This window comes from Emydura macquarii, unplaced genomic scaffold, assembly GCF_026122565.2.
Source record: "Emydura macquarii macquarii isolate MOO-44397 ecotype Brisbane River unplaced genomic scaffold, CSIRO-AGI_Emac_v2 contig_2473, whole genome shotgun sequence".
NCBI lineage: Eukaryota > Metazoa > Chordata > Testudines > Chelidae > Emydura > Emydura macquarii.
In genome coordinates, this window is record NW_027132610.1 from 3,090,223 (window position 1) to 3,109,894 (window position 19,672).

General features: G+C 38.0%; 1 protein-coding gene across 2 annotated transcripts in view; it reads left to right on the forward strand.

Annotated features, from left to right (window-relative positions):
* Positions 1 to 390: 390 nt before the first annotated feature.
* Positions 391 to 19,672, forward strand: part of PARP4 (poly(ADP-ribose) polymerase family member 4) — a 77,192-nt gene continuing 57,910 nt past the window's right edge. For both annotated transcript variants that reach the window (XR_010922570.1, XM_067562827.1), the window contains exons 1-9: positions 391 to 419; positions 1,834 to 1,966; positions 5,402 to 5,597; positions 6,635 to 6,764; positions 13,212 to 13,290; positions 13,921 to 14,034; positions 15,535 to 15,684; positions 17,017 to 17,154; positions 19,499 to 19,672. Coding sequence is in view for 1 of the 2 variants with exons in the window: in XM_067562827.1 (XP_067418928.1) it covers positions 1,835 to 1,966; positions 5,402 to 5,597; positions 6,635 to 6,764; positions 13,212 to 13,290; positions 13,921 to 14,034; positions 15,535 to 15,684; positions 17,017 to 17,154; positions 19,499 to 19,672 (1,113 nt within the window). In the remaining variant the exon portion in view is untranslated. The remainder of the gene's footprint in view (positions 420 to 1,833; positions 1,967 to 5,401; positions 5,598 to 6,634; positions 6,765 to 13,211; positions 13,291 to 13,920; positions 14,035 to 15,534; positions 15,685 to 17,016; positions 17,155 to 19,498) is intronic.

Genomic DNA, 19,672 nt, shown 5'->3' on the forward strand with positions numbered 1-19,672 from the left:
AGGCAATGCTCGAGAGCTACGAGTTATAAGGCTAAGACTACAAATAATACTAAGTATAAACTAAGAACAAAAGAGCCTAAGAAACACAAATTAAAAAGAAGCTTAAAGAAGGAGTAGCTGGTGATCACGCCCAAGTAACATAGTTTGTCCCTTTTTATACCCTGGACAATATAGGTCCTCCTTCAAAGTCCAAACTTGGCTTCTTCACCCCCAAATTATTAGGGTACACCTATTCTATAGGCTGGCAGGTTCGTGCGTATTAATGACATATCCATATTCTTTCCAGATGGTTTGCTCATCTCACCTTTATTATTTCTGGCCCTTTCTATGGGTTTTGTGGTGTACCTGTGAAGTTTACTTGGGGCATAAACTGAGGCAGCCCCCACGTCTTGATGCCTCCTGACTTATCTAGGATAAAGGTTATAACCATATATATGTCTTATCCTTTAACTCATCATTGCTTATCTGGGCCAAAGGTCCCGAACATATGTATGCTGACTGCCTTAGCTTTCATACGGGATGTGGTCTGTAAGGTACCTTGCATTACAGCTATAATACGTTAATATGAATCTATGACTCTAGTATAATAAAACAACAATACTTAAATCTATATATGTGCAAGCAAGCAGACTAGTCCTAAAGGCTACATTAGACAGGGACCACTTGTTTGCAGGAGGCTGTGCATGGGCTGAGCCAGGAGTGGGTAGTTCACAAGGAGTGGGTAGTTCACAAGTTCACAAATACAAGATGGGCCCCAGGAGTGGGAGGATTGAGATGACAGCGATATATTGGTCCAGATTGCAGAGGGGACTGTCACATAGAGTCGCCACTGAGGATAGTTTCCAGCTCCTTATAGAAGCAGTAAGTGTTTGGCTCTGCACCAAAGCGACTATTTGCCTCCCTGGCCTTTTGGTAGCCTTGCCGCAGTTCCTTGATTTTTTGCTTGGCACTGCAGCTGTCCCATTCATAGCCCTTCTCCACTATAGCACGAGAAATCTGGTGGTAGGTATCAAAGTTCCTTCGACTGGAGCGGAGCTGGGACAGCATAGCCGACTCTCTCCAAATGCCGATGAGATCCAGAAGCTCTGGTGTACTCAAACAGGAGAGCTGTTGATGCATGGAGCCTCCTTGGTCAGCTGGGAAGAAGAAATGTGAGCTCTCCATGCCAACCAAGCAGGAAGTGGAATTTCAAAAATTCTCTGGACTTTACAGGGGAAGTGGCAAGTGGTTGCAAAGCAGCTGAGTTCAAACTGATAGCCAGAGCAGTCAGGATGGGCATTGTGGGACACATCCGGAGGCTGTTTACCATGACACAACCAACCGTGGTGTCTACACTGACGCTTTGTTGATTTAAGTTGTGCGAAAAAAGCTCTGTCTCTTGTTGAGGTGGTTTTATTTTGTCCAAAAAAAAAAAGCAGTTTTGTTGGCTGGAGGGGGGGGGGGGGGGAGGATTGCAGTGTGTACACCAGAACTGTTTTGTCGAAAATAGCTAACTTTGGTTGACAAAACAGTCTAGTGTAGACCAGGCCTAAGAAAATAGCCCATTGCTAATAACAGATATGAGTAGCAGGTGCAGCTGAACTGGTTCAGAACATGATTTATCTGCAAGTCTAGACCAGACCAGACAGTATTCAGCAGCATTTCAGAAATAAACCAGTTCAGAGAAGGCCTTGTTGATGGAACTGAAACAGTATTAATTACAGTGGAATTTTTTTGAATGTCCCTAGTGTAGACAAGGCTGTAATGTTTGGTGATAGGTCATTTGGGTGGACTATCATATGGAAGGAAATTCTGGAAGTTTTATGAACTAAAACACTGTTTTCTTTTTAACAGGATGACCGCAACAGTCTTTGCACACTGTGTGTTCTTTCTTAAAGTGAAACATTTATCCATTCAGGAGAAGAACAAACTGAGCACTTGCATTAAAGAAAATGGTGGAATAATTTATTTTGTGCTAAATCATGAGGTATATTTCACATTTATTTTTTTAGCTCTAATGGAAAAATATCAGGTGCTATAAATACTGAAGAATGTTAACTTTTGCCTCTGGCAGAAAAATCACAAATAATGCAGAAAGAGAGTGTTTCCATATATAAAGTTTAAATAGGAATAGTTCTATTTATCAGTGCAGTTGTAATGCATCTACCACTATAATCTCTAAGTGTCACATACAAATAAGAGCAATATCCTTTCTGTCGACAAAAGAACCGTATGTTCCACCTTTATTTTGTTTTACTATTTCATTGTTGATGGCAGTCTTTTTCCAAAAGAAAAATGACCAGACCATTGTTTTTTTCTCATCACTGAGGAAAGGCTTTGCATAAAGTGACAGGTCTTGCATTAGGTCTCAGTTGTATTTTTGTTTGGATTAGTGTGGAATCATAGAAGTGTAGAACTGGAAGGGACCTCGAGAGAACATCTAGTCCAGTCCCCTGCACTCAAGGCAGGACTACTTAATAATTAGACCATTTGTGAAAGGTGTTTGTCTAACCTGTTTTTAAAAACCTGCAATAACGAATATTCCACAACCTTCCTAGGCAATTTGTTCCAGTCCCTAAGTACCTTGAACAGTTAGTAAGTTTTTCCTAATGTCCAACATAAACCTCTCTTGCTGCAGTTTAAGCCCGTTCTTTCTTGTCCTAACCTCAGAGGTTAACAGGAACAATTTTTCACGTTCCTTCTTGTAACAACCTTTTATGTACTTAAAAACTGTTGTCATGTCCCACTTCAGTCTTCTTTTCTCCAGATTAAACAAACCTGATTTTTTTCCATCTTTCCGCATAGGTCATGTTTTCTAGATCTTTGATAATTTTTGTTGCCCTCCTCTAGACTTTCTCCAATTTGTCCATATCTTTCCTGAATTGTGGCACCCAGAACGACACAATACTCCAGCAGAGGCCTTATTAGTGCAGAGTACAGTGGAAGAATTACTTCTCATGTCTTGCTTACAACAGTCCTGCTAATACATCCCAGAGTGATGATCACATTTTTTGCAACAGTGTTATACTATCGACTCATATTTAGCTTGTGATCCACTATAACCCCCAGATCCCACAATACTCCTTTTTAGGCAGTCATTTTCCATTTTGTATATGTGCAATTGATTGTTCCTAAATGGAGCACTTTGTCCTTAAATTTTATCCTATTTACTTCAGACCATTACTCCAGTTTTTCAAGATCATTTTGAATTTCAGTCCTATCCTCCAAAGCACTTGCAACCCCTCCGAGCCTGGTATCATCCACAAACTTAAGTGTACTCTCTATACCATTATCTAAATCATTTATGGAGATATTGAACAGAACCGGACCCAGGACTTGATCAGTGCAGGACCCCATTCGCTATGCCCTCCCAGCTTGCCTGAACCACTGATAACTACTCTCTAGGAATGATTTTTCAACCAGTTATGCACCCACCATATAGTAGCTCCATCTAGGCTGCATTTCGCTATTTTGTTTTTGAGAAGGTCATGTGAGGCAATATGAAAAGTCTTACTAAAATCAAGATATACCACATCTACCATTTCCTCCCATCCACGAGGCTTGTTACCCTGCCAAAGAAGGCTATTATGTTGGTCTGACACAATTTGTTCTTAACAAATCCATGTTGATGGTTACTTATCATCTTATTATCTTCTAGGTGTTTGCTCCATTATCTTTCCATGTACAGAAGTTAAGCTGATTGATTTGTAATTCCCCAGGTTGTCCTTATTCCACTTTTTGTAGATTGGTACTATATTTACCCTTTTTCAGTCCTCTGGAATCTCTCCCATCTGACATGAGTTTTCAAAGGTAATGGCTAATGGCTCAGATATCTCCTCAGTCAGCTTCTTGAATAATCTAGGATGTATTTCTCATTTTGTGGCTTGGCCTTTCTAATTTTGTCCCTACATTCTTGTTTGTTTATATTCATCCTTTGTAATTTGAACTAGTTTCTACTTTTCGAAGGACTCTTTAGCAAATTTTGTGTTTGAGAGCAGATGGTTGCAGATCAAGAAGGCTATGATATTGCAGTTTTTTATTTTTAATGCTAATTTAATGCACATTCAGCATACAGTAGTGATAATTCCAGTGACCTGATCTTGTAATGTGCTCAGCAGCGAATTCAGTGGGAGCTGAAGATAGATACTCAGCACGTTATACGTTCAGGCTCTGGAAAATGAAGATTTTTTTTATCCACAGAACTAGTGAACCATGGCAAGCTTCTCTGTCAGTGTACCTCAGTTTTGACCTACCTTCTAGGAAAGAAGGTGGTTTGTTCTTCATGTGCTTTCACTTTTTGTTTTTTCGGCTGAAACTGCAAATGAGGTTTCTAATTAGGGAGGAAAGATGATTCAGAGACCTGGGTGCTTTTCCTGGCTCGGATGTGACTTTGCTCTATGTAGCATTGGGTAGGTTGTTTAAACCTCACTGTTACAGTAGAACCTCAGAGTTATGAACACCTCAGAAATGAAGGTTGTTCATAACTCTGAAATGTTCATAATTCTGAACAAAATGTTATGATTGTTCTTTCAAAAGTTTACAACTGAACTTTGACTTAATATAGCTTTGAAACTTTACTATGCAGAAGAAAAATGCTGCTTTTAACCATCTTAATTTAAATGAAACAAGCACTAAAACAGTTTCCTTACCTTATTACATCTTTTTTTTAAACTTTCACTTTATTTTTTTTAGTAATTTACGTTTAACACAGTACTGTGCTGTATTTGTGCTATTTTTTTTTAATTTTTTTGGGGGGGTCTCTGTTGCTGCCTGATTGTGTACTTTTAGTTTCAAATGAGATGTGTGGTTAATTGGTCAGTTCATAACTTCAGTGTTCTACTGTATTATATTATTCCATAGGGATGAGTGCCACTTTACAAACAATTTTAAAATGACAGATGCCATCCTAAAGGAACCTATAGTTTAAATTATGCATAATAGAAGCAGGTGACAAGGAATTTTAAAAAGGGAGTATTTGAGGAATGCGGTATATGCACATAATCACTTCCCTTGCAATGCATCAGTCTCATGGCAATTGTTTAAAAGTGCACTTGGACGTAGGACAGAAAGTGAAGAGTACCATATCCAGTTACAGCAAAAGTAATGAGACAGATGAGATAGGCTTGTGTTGTGTTGTAAACTCAGGATCTATGGCACCTCGATCACATGGTCAGACAGCAATGTCTGATAGTGTAAACTACCCAAGAGCCAAAAATAACTTGTGCAATTGATTTTGCTGAATCTGTGTTTACTGTAGGTCAAAAGAATGTTGCCTATTTTAATATATTGTCTTTTGGAGTTGAGGAATTCACTGTTCTTATTTTGTTTACTAATATTAGTATTGAGCAAACAAACTAATAAACTGCAATAGTTACCTATTTTTGCATCTACATAATGACTGTGATTTTAACCTTGTTTTTAGTGTACACATGTCATTGTGGATAATGTTGCTGTACTCAGCTCTTATCATCTGAAAACTATCCAGAAGTATCAGCTTCCCATTGTAAGTGCTGATTTTGTATGGAAATCAGCTGAAGAAGGAAAACTTTTACAGATTGATGACTATGAGTCTAGTAAATCATTGGAAGGTCGTTTTGATCAAAAGCCAAGCAGTCAGGGTAAGTATGTTTTGTGATGTTTTTTATGGGCTGGTTACTTTGGAGGAGAAGGTTTCATTTAGAACTAATTTAAAGTGGATCAGCATCAATGGCTGATTGCAAAAAAAAAATGGTATAAATTGTAGCTTCAGAAAAGAAACTGGGTATAATGGACCATACCATATTGGAGTCTTTCTGTTGCTTTTTAATGGGTTTTGGATCAGGCCTTGAATCACAAGGAATCAGAGGAATTATGAAATCTAGAGAACAGGATGTAATAGTAGAAGTATGAAATTAATAGCTGTGAGTATGGAAGAAGGGATTGAACATACTAAAAGACCATAATTAAGATACAACAGACTACAGTTCTACTTAGAAAGAAAAATACAAGCAAGAAGTGTCTGTTGTGACACTATGAGAGGCTACTCAAGAATTTGAAAATAAACAAAATGATCTGTTTTAGGTTATTAGTCCCCACATATATTTTCATAGATTTTTTTTTTCCAGGCAGAGACTCATCCAGTATTTCATGCCCATATTTTTTAACACTTCTAAGTAACTTTTATTTCTGTGTACTTTTTGGTGATAGCAGTGTCTCCTAATGAAGTGTCATCTGAGAGTTTTGTGTATTGTTCACCCCTTCTTTAAATTTGCAATAAAGATGTTATACTTTTCTGAACTCCTTGTAATGCAGAATTTAGTTTCTCATGGTTAAATTAATGTTAAGAATCAGTGTAGTCTTGAAAAATAAACACAGGATTAGAAGTCAGGAGCCCCTGAGTTCTAATCTCAGCTCTGCCACTGACTCGCTGTTTGACCATGGCAAAATCATTTTACCTCATTCCCTCAGTTTCTCTGTTGTAACCTGCTACTGTTTACCTTAGTTATCTGATAGGAGTATTGTGATGATTGATTATTTAGCATCTATTTGGTTATTTTCAACATGTAAAGCACTTCGCAAATGCAAAGTAGCGTTATTGATTTTTGAGCTATTAATATGTTAAACATAAGTAAGCCAGGTAGATGGAATTATGCTAAGCAATGTATTTTGACAACAGGTGAGGAAAACCACTCATCTTCTGAGCACGACATTAAGGAGAAACAGGATGCCACTGAGATGAATGAAAGCTATGGCCCTGATCCCACTCCCATACAGAGCACAGTTGGGCCCAATATGGTGAACATCAGGTAATTCCTCTGCTCAGCATAAAAGAAAAAATGTATGTTGATATTAAGTGTGAAAGGGAGTCAGTTTATGAATTTGCCGGCGTGCCAATTAGATTTTAAAGCTAAATCTAACAAAGTAGGTTTGCCAATATCTAAGAGAATCCAATAGAATAACCCCTTTTCATTGAATCCAGGGAATGTTAACTTACAAGTTTAACATTGGGTTCTGTTCAGGTCAACTTTCAGCTTGTCCTGATTTGAGAAGTATGATTCACTTGCTTGTTCTTAATCAACCAACAGTTTATTAATTTACCAGAACCACATCAATATATAATCAACAGTTCACCTCTCAAATGTAGACATAACCAAGTGTATGTACTACAATACAATATGGTCTTGCAAGCAATTATCATAGACTAGAGTTGAGGCTTGGTACTTATATGAGAGAAATGTAAATTACCAAGTTTTCTTAATACATTTACATATGGATCAACAATTCTCAGTCATTTAGTACCTAACACATTTATCACAAGGCACTTTCAAGAGTGTAGTTATTTCTCTTTGACTAGATTGGTCAAAACCAGAGAAGTTTAGAATATTAAAAGCAATTGCTTAAAAAACTCTCTTCAATCTCTCTTATGCCAATTTGCTTGGACTTACAAAGTTAAAATCTAAAATACACTCCTAGTGAGACCATATGTTCAGCAAGATAACCTATAGTTGTTTTTCCCTTTCTATTCTTTTAATATAAATAATCTTGGAAATGAAATCTCACCACTTCTCCTAACTCTGGAATGGAGAAGAGTCCTTTCCACATCTGGTCCAGGCATTGGTTGCATTTAGGATTCTGCAGCTTCTTGTATTGGGTTCAATCAGCTGTCTGGAGGATATGGGGACCCCAGTTTTATGTAACCTATTTTGAGAGTGTGACCCATCCATGCCTAGGGCAGCGCACTTGAAAATGCCAAGGTCAGGGTAGGCTGCAAAAGGAGAGCAGATTCTCCCAATGAGTCAAGAACAGTGCTCCTGACTTCCCACACTGGTTATCAAGACGCTACAACAAGAAATATACAGTCCCATTTATTGCATTTCAGTCTCTGGCTCCCAATCAGCAACTGGGTCCAGTAAAGAGAGAAGTTATTTGAAACTATTGCCTTTACCAAAATGTTCTCCCGATCCCCAAAGGATCAGCTACATTACTAGATTAATATAGGTTTGTTCCTTATACAAAATACCACGTTGTTAGCCAATCCTTTAGTAACTAAAAGGTTTATTATAAAAGTAAAGAAACAAACAAGATAAGAGATGTTAAATGGTCAAAGCAATCAGATACATACAAATGACTTTAAAGTCCATATATATCAGATTCTCAGCAGAATTGTGAAGATGCAGGCTTGTACAGTTCCTCTGGTATAGAATCATAGAGTTGGAAGGGACCTCAGGAGGTCATCTAGTCCAACCCCCTGCTCAAAGCAGGACTAACCAGGACTAACATAAGCTAAATCATCCCAGCCAGGGTTTTGTCAAGCCGCAGTTTAAAAACCTCTAAAGATGGAAATTCCACCACCTCCCTAAGTAACCCATTCCAGTGCTTCACCACCCTCCTAGTGAAAAACTTTTTCTTAATATCCAACCTAGACCTCCCCCACTGCAACTTGAGACCATTGCTCCTTGTTCTATCATCTACTACCAGTGAGAACAGCCTAGCCCCATCCTCCCTGGAGCCCCCCTTCAGGTAGTTAAAGGCTGCTATCAAATCCCCCCCCATTCTTCTCTTTTGCAGACTAAACAAGCCTAGTTCCCTCAGCCTCTCTTCATAAGTCTTGTGCTCCAGCCCCCTAATCATTTTTGTTGCCCTCTGCTGGATTCTTTCCAACTTCTCCACATCCTTATTGTAGTGAGGGGCCCAAAACTGGACACAATACTCCAAATGCGGCCTCACCAATGCCAAATAGAGGGGAATAATCACTTCCCGCGATCTGCTGGCAATGCTCCTATTAATGCAGCCCAATATGCTATTAGCCTCCTTGGCAACCAGGGCACACTGCTGACTCATATCCAGCTTCTTATCCACTGTTACCCCCAGGTCCTTTTCTGCAGAACTGCTGCCTAGCTCATCAGTCTCCAGTCTGTAACTGTGCATGGGATTCTTCCGTCCTAAGTGCAGGATTCTACACTTGTCCTTGTTGAATCTCATCAGATTTCTTTTGGCCCAATCCTCCAGTTTGTTTAGGTCCTTCTGTATCCTATCCTCCCTTCCAGGGTATCTACCACTCCCCCTAGCTTAGTGTCATCTGCAAACTTGCTGAAGGTGCAATCTACCCCATCCTCCAGATCATTAATGAAGATGTTGAACAAAACCAGCCCCAGGACCGACCCCTGGGGCACTCCGCTTGTGACCGGCTGCCAGCTAGACATGGAGCCATTGATCACTACTCGTTGAGCCCTATGCTCTAGCCAGTTCTCTATCCATTTTATAGTCCATTCATCCAACCCATACTTCTTTAACTTGCTGATAAGAATACTGTGAGAGACCGTATCAAAAGCTTTGCTAAAGTCAATACTGAGAGAGACCGTATCAAAAGCTTTACATCCAGTAGTTGGATGGGTCTCAGTCCTAGAGCTGTTAATCCAGAGGTAGGAAGCAGGAATGAAGACAAGATGGAGTGCAGCTGCCTTTTATGTCCCTTTGCAATGTGGTTTGTCCCTCCAAAACACAGCCACATAGCACATGGCATGGAAAAGTCTGAGTCCCCTATCCATAGGCATGTTCTTACATGTCCTGATGACTCATAAAATGTAGCCCCTGGGTTCCTTCACTGGATTCATTGTACATTTGAGTTCCCTTAATGGGCCATTAAGCAGGCTTAGTGCTGCTGCTATCTTGTCTAGGGGTGTCACCCAGAAACACCGCAGAAGTTTGAAATACAAATATACCATATATATGTAGATTCATAATACAAAACCGATACATACATGTAAACGTGCTTTTCAATCTTAGCAAATCATGACTTTTCCATCGATACCTTGCAGGGTGTATCCTATATGATATGTATTGCAGTTCTGCAATATTGGTATCAGTAATATTCGGAAGGGTCACCCCTAATCCAGACAGCGTCACACAGGGCTCATTGGAGGGAGCCACCCTCTGATTCCTTTTGGACACGTGCCAAGTGACTGCTCAGATTTTAGCTGTTAGTGCTTTTTCTGCTTCCATTCGTAACCGGTAGATGGCATTGGTGTATAACAGATTTCCTTCATCCTTTTCCTATATCAGAGGCTTTTTAAATTTGAGTCATTTCAAGGATTGTATTTCTATTATTTGGCCCTACTATTAGTTGGGATTCCCCCCCCTTCTAAGCAATTCCTCTTAATATCCCAAAGTTATACCCTGGTTTATATCTTTTAACATTTCTCCTTCCTTATCCCAGATGATTCCTATTACTTCTGGAGTGTAACAATTATTTACAATGAAAATCAACAAAATCTTTACACTCTTCTGAATTTGGAGGACATACTGCATACATTATTTGATTAAATATAAGCATTTCACATTATTTAGGATTTACAATAGAACAAGAGGAATTTTTCACATGCGGAAGGATGTATATCTGACTTGCAAGGCAAACAAATGTGCAGATACTAATCTGAGGTGAAGAACAAGTTATTCACAGTATATTTGATTTACAAGAGCACAATGTATAGTTTGTTAGTTTGTGGGTGAAAACACTGTGTAGGAAAGATGGGTGTGACCCTTGTTTGGTAACTTGGAATTTTTTAGCTAGGTTGTGGGGGAGAAAGAGGTTTATCCATCTGCAAATTATGAATACTTGCCTATGTGATTAACAATACTCTCATTTAGCCATTTTAGTTTCTATAGTTGGAGAGAAGAATGCGTGACCCTGCCTGATCGGTGGGTCCTTAAACAAAGTATCTCACATGATATGGACCATTTGCTTATTGTCTTCTTAGGTAGATCCTATTTTGGGATAAACAGAGGTTGCTTTTCTAATTTTTGAGGGCTAGAAGGAATAATTAGTTATAAATTATTCAAGGCATACCTGTCCCATATATCCCTTACAATATTTTTAAAAGAAAAAAATAAAACAACATCCCAGCCCATTTAGCCCCCACAAAGTTACTTTGGTGACTTTTAGATCTTGGACATTATCTTGACAAAAGTATCTTTTAAAAAATCCTGAACCTTTCTCTATTTTCTTTACTGTATATTCATGACCATATATATACAGCTGTCATTTCTTTTTTTTAATTAAGAAATCTTTTTTACTTTTGAATCCTAGTGCTAAGATTTGATTTGACTTTTGCTCCAGTTTAGTGTATGCACAGAGAGCATTAGCATGTTACACCTTCAGATATAATTTTTTCTTTGTGTTGGCTAACGTTTTTGAGGTATATTAGTGTGTGAAATTTACACTTACTTTTGAAAACCCTGCCAATAGCCCCAAAGACTTAACCATTTCTAAAACCCTAATATTTTTGAGTATTTTTTTTCTTTCCACTCAAAAAGTTCTAACTTGCCTGTGGGTTAAGTAATGATGTAGAATTTTTGGAGGCTGTTATTCTGTAATGCAGCCTAGGATCTTGTGAGTTTTGGAAAGGATAAATTAAAAATAATAACAATAATTAATAATCACTGATTTGGTCTGAGCCTGCTCCCAGAGAAGTGAGTAGCAAAACTCCCACAGACTTTACAAACATTTCCCTTGTGAGGTAGGTCAATAAATATTATCCCCATGTTATAGAAGTGTAAACTGATACTGAGTGTCTATATTGTTACCATGAGTCACTAGCTGCATTTGAAGGGAAGTTGTGGTGTGGGGTCCACAGCCACAGGACTTCCTGGAGGAATTCTGGATGATTCCATTAGAATTCCCTCGAGTGTGTACACTGGAGCTCTACCACTCTCTTACGAGGTACAGTGTGTGATTTTTCTTGTGCTTAAGTGGCCTATAGGGTAGCCACTTCCTCCCTCCCTCCCTGTCCACTTCAGAAAATCAACCAGTTCTGCCACTACTGCCATTCTGATTGTTCTGGTTCTTGTGTTGTGTCTCAGAAGAGAGGGGAAGGTGCTTTGTGCCTTCTCTTTTGTCTCATACCTGTGCAGGGCCAGCCACAAGTACCTTCTCCAAGAACACACTGAGAGTTGTGAGGCAGAACTGGGATCAAAAATCAGAAGGTTTTGGCTCCCAGCTCAATTCTCTAGACCTTATGATTGGTAAAAATGTAGTTTAATTTGCTTGTGCCCTACACTGGGCTTGTCCACAAAGTAGGGTAATGTGCTTTATGGGGTAGTGATTTCTAAAGTGCATTAGCATGTTAAACATTAATTGGTCTGGTAGACCTTGTTGGTGTGCTTTAAGGTAGTGCTGTTTGAACAGTACTACGTTAAAGTGAACTAGGGAACCTTTGGTGCCACCAGTGGGGTCTAAAGGACCAATTAATGCTCTACATGTTAATGCACTTTAGAAATCACACCATCATAGAGCGTATAATCCCATCATGCAGACAAGTCCTTTTTTTATTTTTAAAACAAGTTTTACAAATATCTTTAGCATACAATGTAATCCTCCTATTTAAGTTGCTAAGTACTCCAGACCATAAAAGCTATGAAAGTGCTTTCATGATCTGTTGGGTAACAGTACTGCATCGCACATTTCTAATAAAGACTTCATTCTTTTTTCTTAAAAAAACAAACAAAAAAAACAAACAAAAAAAAAAAGGTAAACCAAAGATATGCAAAAACAAGATATCGACATTAAATGTCTTTAAAGCACTGTCTTAAAAAAAGCAGGACATTTTTTATGCGGAATGATACTCCATCACTGTTTCACTCAGGTTACAGATGACAGAGTCTTCAATGTGGCAGTCTTGAAACTGAGGAGTATATTGCACTCCGTTTGATTTTGTAGTATCATAGCACAACAGAATGAGCTGATTGTGAGGCATTTATCTGAAAGATGACCTGCAAAAGAGAATAGAATAAAAATCATTGTGCTTTTTCTTGTTTCTTTGTGATATATCAGTATTATGGCGGTCTGAAAGCTGGCTCCCCATTCTCTTCATTTTTTTTTTTTTTTTTTTTTTTAACTTAGCAATATCAGGGTTGGCAAAGGCTGTCTTCCTTAATTATGCTGGAGGCTTAGACAACTGTATGAGCTTTCAATTAAAGAGACAAGGATACTGAATCTTTCATAAATAGAGCTTTTTCTCCCAATCATGTATCAGGAGTTTGAATTAAATAGGTGTTACAAAACAATCTGACTAAAATCCATTCTCTTTCCATTTGGTCAGATTTTAGTCTCTTGTGAATCCTTATCTGCTAGTTTTTGAGTAGTCCAGGGAGTCCTCCATCAAAAACAGGCAATTCAAACCAAACATTTCCAATTTAAAAAATTCCAAAATATTTTTTTAAAACATTTAAGAGAATTTCAATTGTTCTGATTTCAGATTTTATACAGAAAATGATCAAGATATTCCTTATTTTCCACAAGATTTTGAAGTTGCAAAATACGACATCCTTGAAAAAGTAAGCATCTTTAGTGACATCTCTTACATTAGTAGCATGAAGTAGGATCAGTGTATCAATAAATGGTTTGGAGTTCTGTATGTGTTTCTTTAATTTTTTTGTTCTCATTTTACAAATCATTATGCCATTATATTCACAATATTGATGAACCAATTTAAAGTAGTGTATCTTTCAGTGCAGCCTACTTCTACTTGAAACAAAACTCTTAATTTGTATCACTATAGCATCCACAAGATATTACAATAGAATAATATATTCTTCTGGCAGTTTATACAGTTATCAAAAGTTTGATATAAATACATTAATTGTAATTTAAATACAGTAAGTTTTCATTTAAAAATGGAAACGAATTTCAGATCTCAAAATGTAGAAGAAATTATACGCTGTCCAGCACAATGAAGCTCTTATACTGACTGGAGCTTCTTGGTGCTGTGGTAATGAAAATAATAAATAATTGCTGTACATTTCATTAGTACTTTCATAGCAGTAAATCATGGTGGTTCCCTATACAATGAAAAGTTTGTGGGGGACATGGGGAAGTATACGTTATGACAACAAACATTTGAAGGAAACATTAATGACAGTATGAACTGGAATTGTATTGAAATTAAAGTGTTGGGTTTTTTTCAGATTAATACTGAGAAAGGCAAAGATGTTGTAGTTATTGAACTGCAGTGTTCCCAGGAATCATGTGAGTTTCCGTTTCGAATATCTGCGCACTTCAACATGTCAGATGGACTCAGGGTATGAGCTGGTTGTTGCCATTATTACAAGTTTGTTTATTTCAGTGTATTAAATACACCCATCCCATAGCGCCTGATGCTGGTAATTCCTGTTTGCAATCAGATTACTAAATATAAATAATAGAAAAAGTAATTCTACTACCTTTTGACTGACATAAATGACTCAAAGTAGTCTCACAGACACAATGGGGCTAATTAATCTTTCCTGTAACTGTTGAAGCCAATGTCAATGTACCACAATTGAGTTCAATTATTTGAAGTTAAACCGGTGATGAATTTAGCCCGTTGTGTCATATCGAGAAGCCTACTTGGAGCTAATTGTTTACCAGTTCTGTCACGACAGAGTTGGTAAAATGACTTTTCCTATAATTTATTTTAAAGAATCTACCCAGCCATTACAGACTTCCTGAGTAATGCAGCATGCTTGCCCTTCCTGACTCTCAGACTCTTCTCCAGAAGTCCTAAAAGCATTGCCTCTGTAGGTATATCAACACTGCAATAAAAGACCCAGGGCACAGCTGCAGCTGGTGCAGGTCAGTTGACTTGGTCTCGGACTGTGGAGCTAAAATTTGCAGTGTAGATATTTGGCTTTGGGCTGGAGCCTAGGCTGTGAGATTCCTCAAAGGAGGGGGCTCTCAGAGCCTGGGTTCAAGGCTGAGCCAAATATCTACACGGCTATTTTTAATCCTACAGCCTGAGTCTCACAAATCCAAGTCAGTTGATCTGGGCTCTGAGACTCAGTGCCACAGGGTTTTATATTGCAATATATGTATATACCCTGAGTGATGGGGGTTACACTTACAGGTGGTGCAGCCTAGTGGTTACACCAATGGGTCCCAGCTCTTCCTGTTTCCAGCGTCCCTCTCCAGCAATTGTTCTAAGGCTGGGTGGTCCACCTTTTGGGAGGTAGCAACTTGGCCTTCTGACTGGTTCACCAATTGAGTTCACCTCCTTTCAGGGTAACAAGAGTCCAGCAAAATAGATACAGTCCAACATCCCCACAAAATAAATGTTCTTCACGCATCTTCTGAGCTCCTGTGGGTGATAATGTCTTGACTCAGGGCTTACAATATCTGTATACTCTTTACCTTTTCAAGATTGGGGGAGAGAAAGTCCCTTATCTTACTGTATTTTCTTCTTATAATACCCATGGAGGCTACTTTATGACGTAGTCCCCCTCTCCATAACACATCATAGGCTTTTTCAATGTCCAGAAAGGTTACTCCCCCCTTCTGAGCTGTCTGGCTCCCTTTTAAGATCCTCCTCCATTTGGAGCAAGCTCTGCAGGTGAGAAGAGATGGAGACATCTGGGCCCAAAACAGCTCCTTAACCTATTCTGTCCCCAAGTAGGATTTATACACCCCATTATGTTCTGAAAACCTATTATGCTAGAGCTTCAGGTTAAGCACAGATTTTTCCACTGGTGGTGTGACATGCCACAAAGCTGACAAACTTCTGTAAGTCTTCTTTTTCTTATGTATTTTGATGTTGTCATTCACAGAGTAAAAAACAGTTCATAGTAACTAAGACTTCTGAAGAAGTAAGAGAAAATTATGCGATTTTTGTTGAAGATTTGAAGAACCAGGATTTTCTATTAAGAGAAACCTTTCTACCAGGTGCAGACTATTTAGCGTCTACGAAATTACAAGAGGTTAGCGTGATTCTTTGTATTTGTATTCTTCTGATCTTAATGTTTTATATTCTCTAAATGGGAAGATTATTGTTTAGATTAAAGTAGTAGAATATAAGAGGTTAGGGCAAATGGTGTTTGTTGTTAATGTTTTGAAAGATTTTTAGGAATAATGAGCTAATGATTTGCATTACTTCACTCTGATAAATGAAAAGTAAATTGAATTCATCATTCTGTAGTGAATTGCCAGTATCTTTATTCTGCTATAGGTAAATACACAGAATACTCCATCAAAGTCAATGGGAGCTATGCCCAAAAAGTGATGTCAGGATATACCATTTGATTTCTTTGAGTGCCAGAACTCTCACTCATTATTCATGCTCATAGGCTTGATTCAATTTCCACTGAAGTCAATAGAAGGACTCCCATTGATGACAGTGGAGGTTAGATACTGGTGCCAAGAGTATTTTTGAAATAGGTTTGATTGGCTATCTGCTATTCAAAATAGATGTAGTGCGATACAGAGTTTTTTTCCATATATCTTCTTACTGTAAGCAATCTACTCTCCCCTTTGCTAAACTACATGTTGACACAAAACTGGCTTTGAGATTATATCACCTATATCCAGGAAATGTTAGAATTCCTTCTCTAGTTTTCTCTGAAGTAATACAGCTATTGCCATTAAAACTTCAATATCTTCCAACAGTTCTTTCCTGTTCTAACTATTGAAAAATGTTGAGTTGTGTCCGATACTGCTCTGCAGTAACTGTTGGAAAACATTTACTTTAATGGCAACCACTGGAGTTCAAAAACACTGCAAAAAAACCCAAAAGAAAATAATTTAATAATGTTCCTCAGTACACATTAGAAAATCTCTCAATACTTTCCTTAGCTGTTTTGGATGTATTGCACTGGTTTTGATGGCCTGCCCTTCCATTCTTCTCTAGTTTTGCATCCTGTTTTTACATATGTGAGAGGAGTATCTTTGTGATAGACTTACACAATTTTTGCCATGGCTTTTTGAACCAGGAGAAATAGTATGCACCCCAAAAGAAGACAACAATAATTTTGAATCCATCCATCCTGAACTCATAGGATGGATGGATTCAGATAACCCACTCAACTTTCAAGCAACTGCATGCTTTGCCGGGCTCCCCATTCAAAAGACTTTTCACAGGCAAGTCTCCCATTCAAGTCAATGGACCTAAAGAAGTCACAGTAAACGTTAACACATGTATTGTAAGTATTGCTTCTGAGAACAGAAAAATCAATGGGAGTTTTACCAGCATGAGAACTGCAGAAGTAGGCACTGTATCTCTGTTTCTTTTATTAATTGATCTTTGTTTACTGCAGCTACTTCTAGAGGAAGCCATAAATTCAATCAGTTTGTCCCAAGAAATTAGTGCTTTTGTGGAATTGATCTGGGCAGAAGCACTTGGCCATTTGGACCATTTACTACTTGAACCAGTAAACAACATCAGCCTCAATGATGTAAGTTAATTTTGCTGGAAAATAATTACTCTTTGGGAGTATTACCTAAATATTAATGTAAGCTTTTTGTTTCCAAGCAAGAGTATTTTGCCCTTTCCATCCTGAGATCAGAACTGTATTAGATACAGTTGTATTTAAATACACCTCCATTTCAGAACTGTTTTAATCTCAAGATTTGCTTGAGCATTGTAACATTGGAAATATACTGTATTTGCTACGAGACATGCCTATCTTTTTCATTTTATAATGATTTACTAAATTCTCATTAAAGGAGCTGAGAATGACAGCCCTGGAAAATGAAGTCCTTTATTTGCACTTGTTACACGAATGCGTGGTAGCAGTGTCAGCTTCCTTGCATACTCTGCCAATGTGCTTCAACCATATTTCAGGAAGAAATTTTCTAGAAATGGGAAAATAGTTTAATTCCAGTCAGTAGTCACCCTTGCAGATGAGACATGGATTTAATATGGGGCTATTCTTGATGACTCTTTAGATACTACAGCTGGTATAGAATGCAGTTAAATACCCACTACACTATGGTTTGGTCTACACTTGAAAGGTAAATTGGCATAACTGCACTGGTCAGTGTATAAAAAACACATCCCTGACTGACATAATTATGCTGACCTAACCCCCAGTGTAGATATAGCTATGTTGGCGGTCTAATGCTTCTCTCAATGTTGCTACCATTATTTAGGGAGGTGGTGTTCCTATACCAATGGAATAACTCCTTTCATGGATGTAGGCTGTGTCTACCCTATAGCGTTATGCCGGCATAGTTACACTAAAATAACTATGTCAATATAGTCCCTACAGTATAGACATACCCTATGTTAGCTGCAGGGATCATGTAACGTTACTTTTCCAAAGATTGCATTCTTTCTGTTTGCTTCCCAGAGTCATTCAAGGTGTTGATATTGATCTCTGAAGTCCTATTTAAATTGCATTCTGGCTGTCAGAGAGACCACCTTTCTTTATATATGTTGCTGCAGCAGTTAAGGTTACTAGGGAACACATGTTAACACTTCAAATGTGGAGAAAATCAACTAGGATTTCTCTGCTATGGAATGCACCTTGCTGGTCAGATAGTTCTCAGAGCTGATGATCTTTGGGAACAATGTAAGGTAGGAAAGGTATTCGGTTTGTTTTATGGGGTGGAAATCTAATGAGTAGACACTGGTCAATAACGTACATTAATAGTGTATGTGTATACATATATACACACACATGCCCAGAGACTGTGGTAAGTGCATTTTATAAATCAATATATAAATTAAATCAATTAGACATACTATTTGATGTGGTGATGTTGGAGCCTGTCTGCTGAGATTTCCTATTTATTTCACATAGGTCACCAGGCATCTGGTAGATAACTTTCAATCATTGCCAGTGTAGTTAGGGTATGAACCACAGTCCTAGAAGTGAAAGGGTATGTATCCCAACGTGTCCCTCTGTAAGAATTAATTTGATAAAACTAATATATTCTGACTGCCTTCACTGCCAAAGTACTGTAATTAATTTGTAACAGAATCATTGTGCTATTTCCTAAGAACTAATCTTAAATTTTTAAAATATAAGAATTTAAAAGCTATTATTCATTAGCTTACATTCTCTAATGTTGCCAAAGGGTCATTGTGAAGCAAAGACCAATCATGGATCACTATTGATATTGATTAGAACTTTGTTATGAAGTCCCGGGCTTATGTCAACACTATTATACCATTGGGGGCATGTTTTAATAGAAAGAGTATATAGGTCTATAAAGGGTGAAATGTCTCTCATTAGTCCAGTGTCCCTCACAGTCGATTGGCGGGTCAGTAATGGTGCTTTAGTGAAATCTTCAGCCTGTTATAAATAGGCTTTGCTGTTTGACTTATGTACCTTTGGAGAAACTAGTGATTTAGAAGTTTCCTTAACATTTATTATCTTCCTGTAGTTTCCAACCATAAACCCTCTGTGATTAAGTCTTCCATTATTTAAGAGTTAGTCTGACCTTGTGAATTTACAAGATACTAAGAGGCATTGCCAGCTAATTGAAGCCATATTCTGTTTTGTTATATACTTGAGATAGATCCTGCTTCTTGTATTTTGTGAGTGGTCCTATTGTGAGCACGACAACTCGCAGAGTAGCTCAGCATGAAGGTAGAATCACGTCCTTGGTTTTGAATGCTGATCTCAGATTAAAAAAAAGTCACTGTACTGATGTTGCAATAACAAAGAACAAACAAAAAAGTATTATCTTGATGTGGAAAGAAATTAACCCTCTATTTCCAGTATTTACCCTTTTCACGCTTGTTGCACTGTTTTGTCAGGATTTCATTTTTAATAATCTATTTTCTTGAAGGTAAGCAAAGGAGAAGGTATTCTACTTCAAATAAAGAATGCAATGAATGAGGGAACAACAGCAGAGGAACTGAAAGTGATGATGATGGAGTTCTATCGAATTATACGTCACAAAAGTGGAATAGACTATAATATTACCAAAAAACTATTATCTAGCAAACAGGACCTCTGTCAG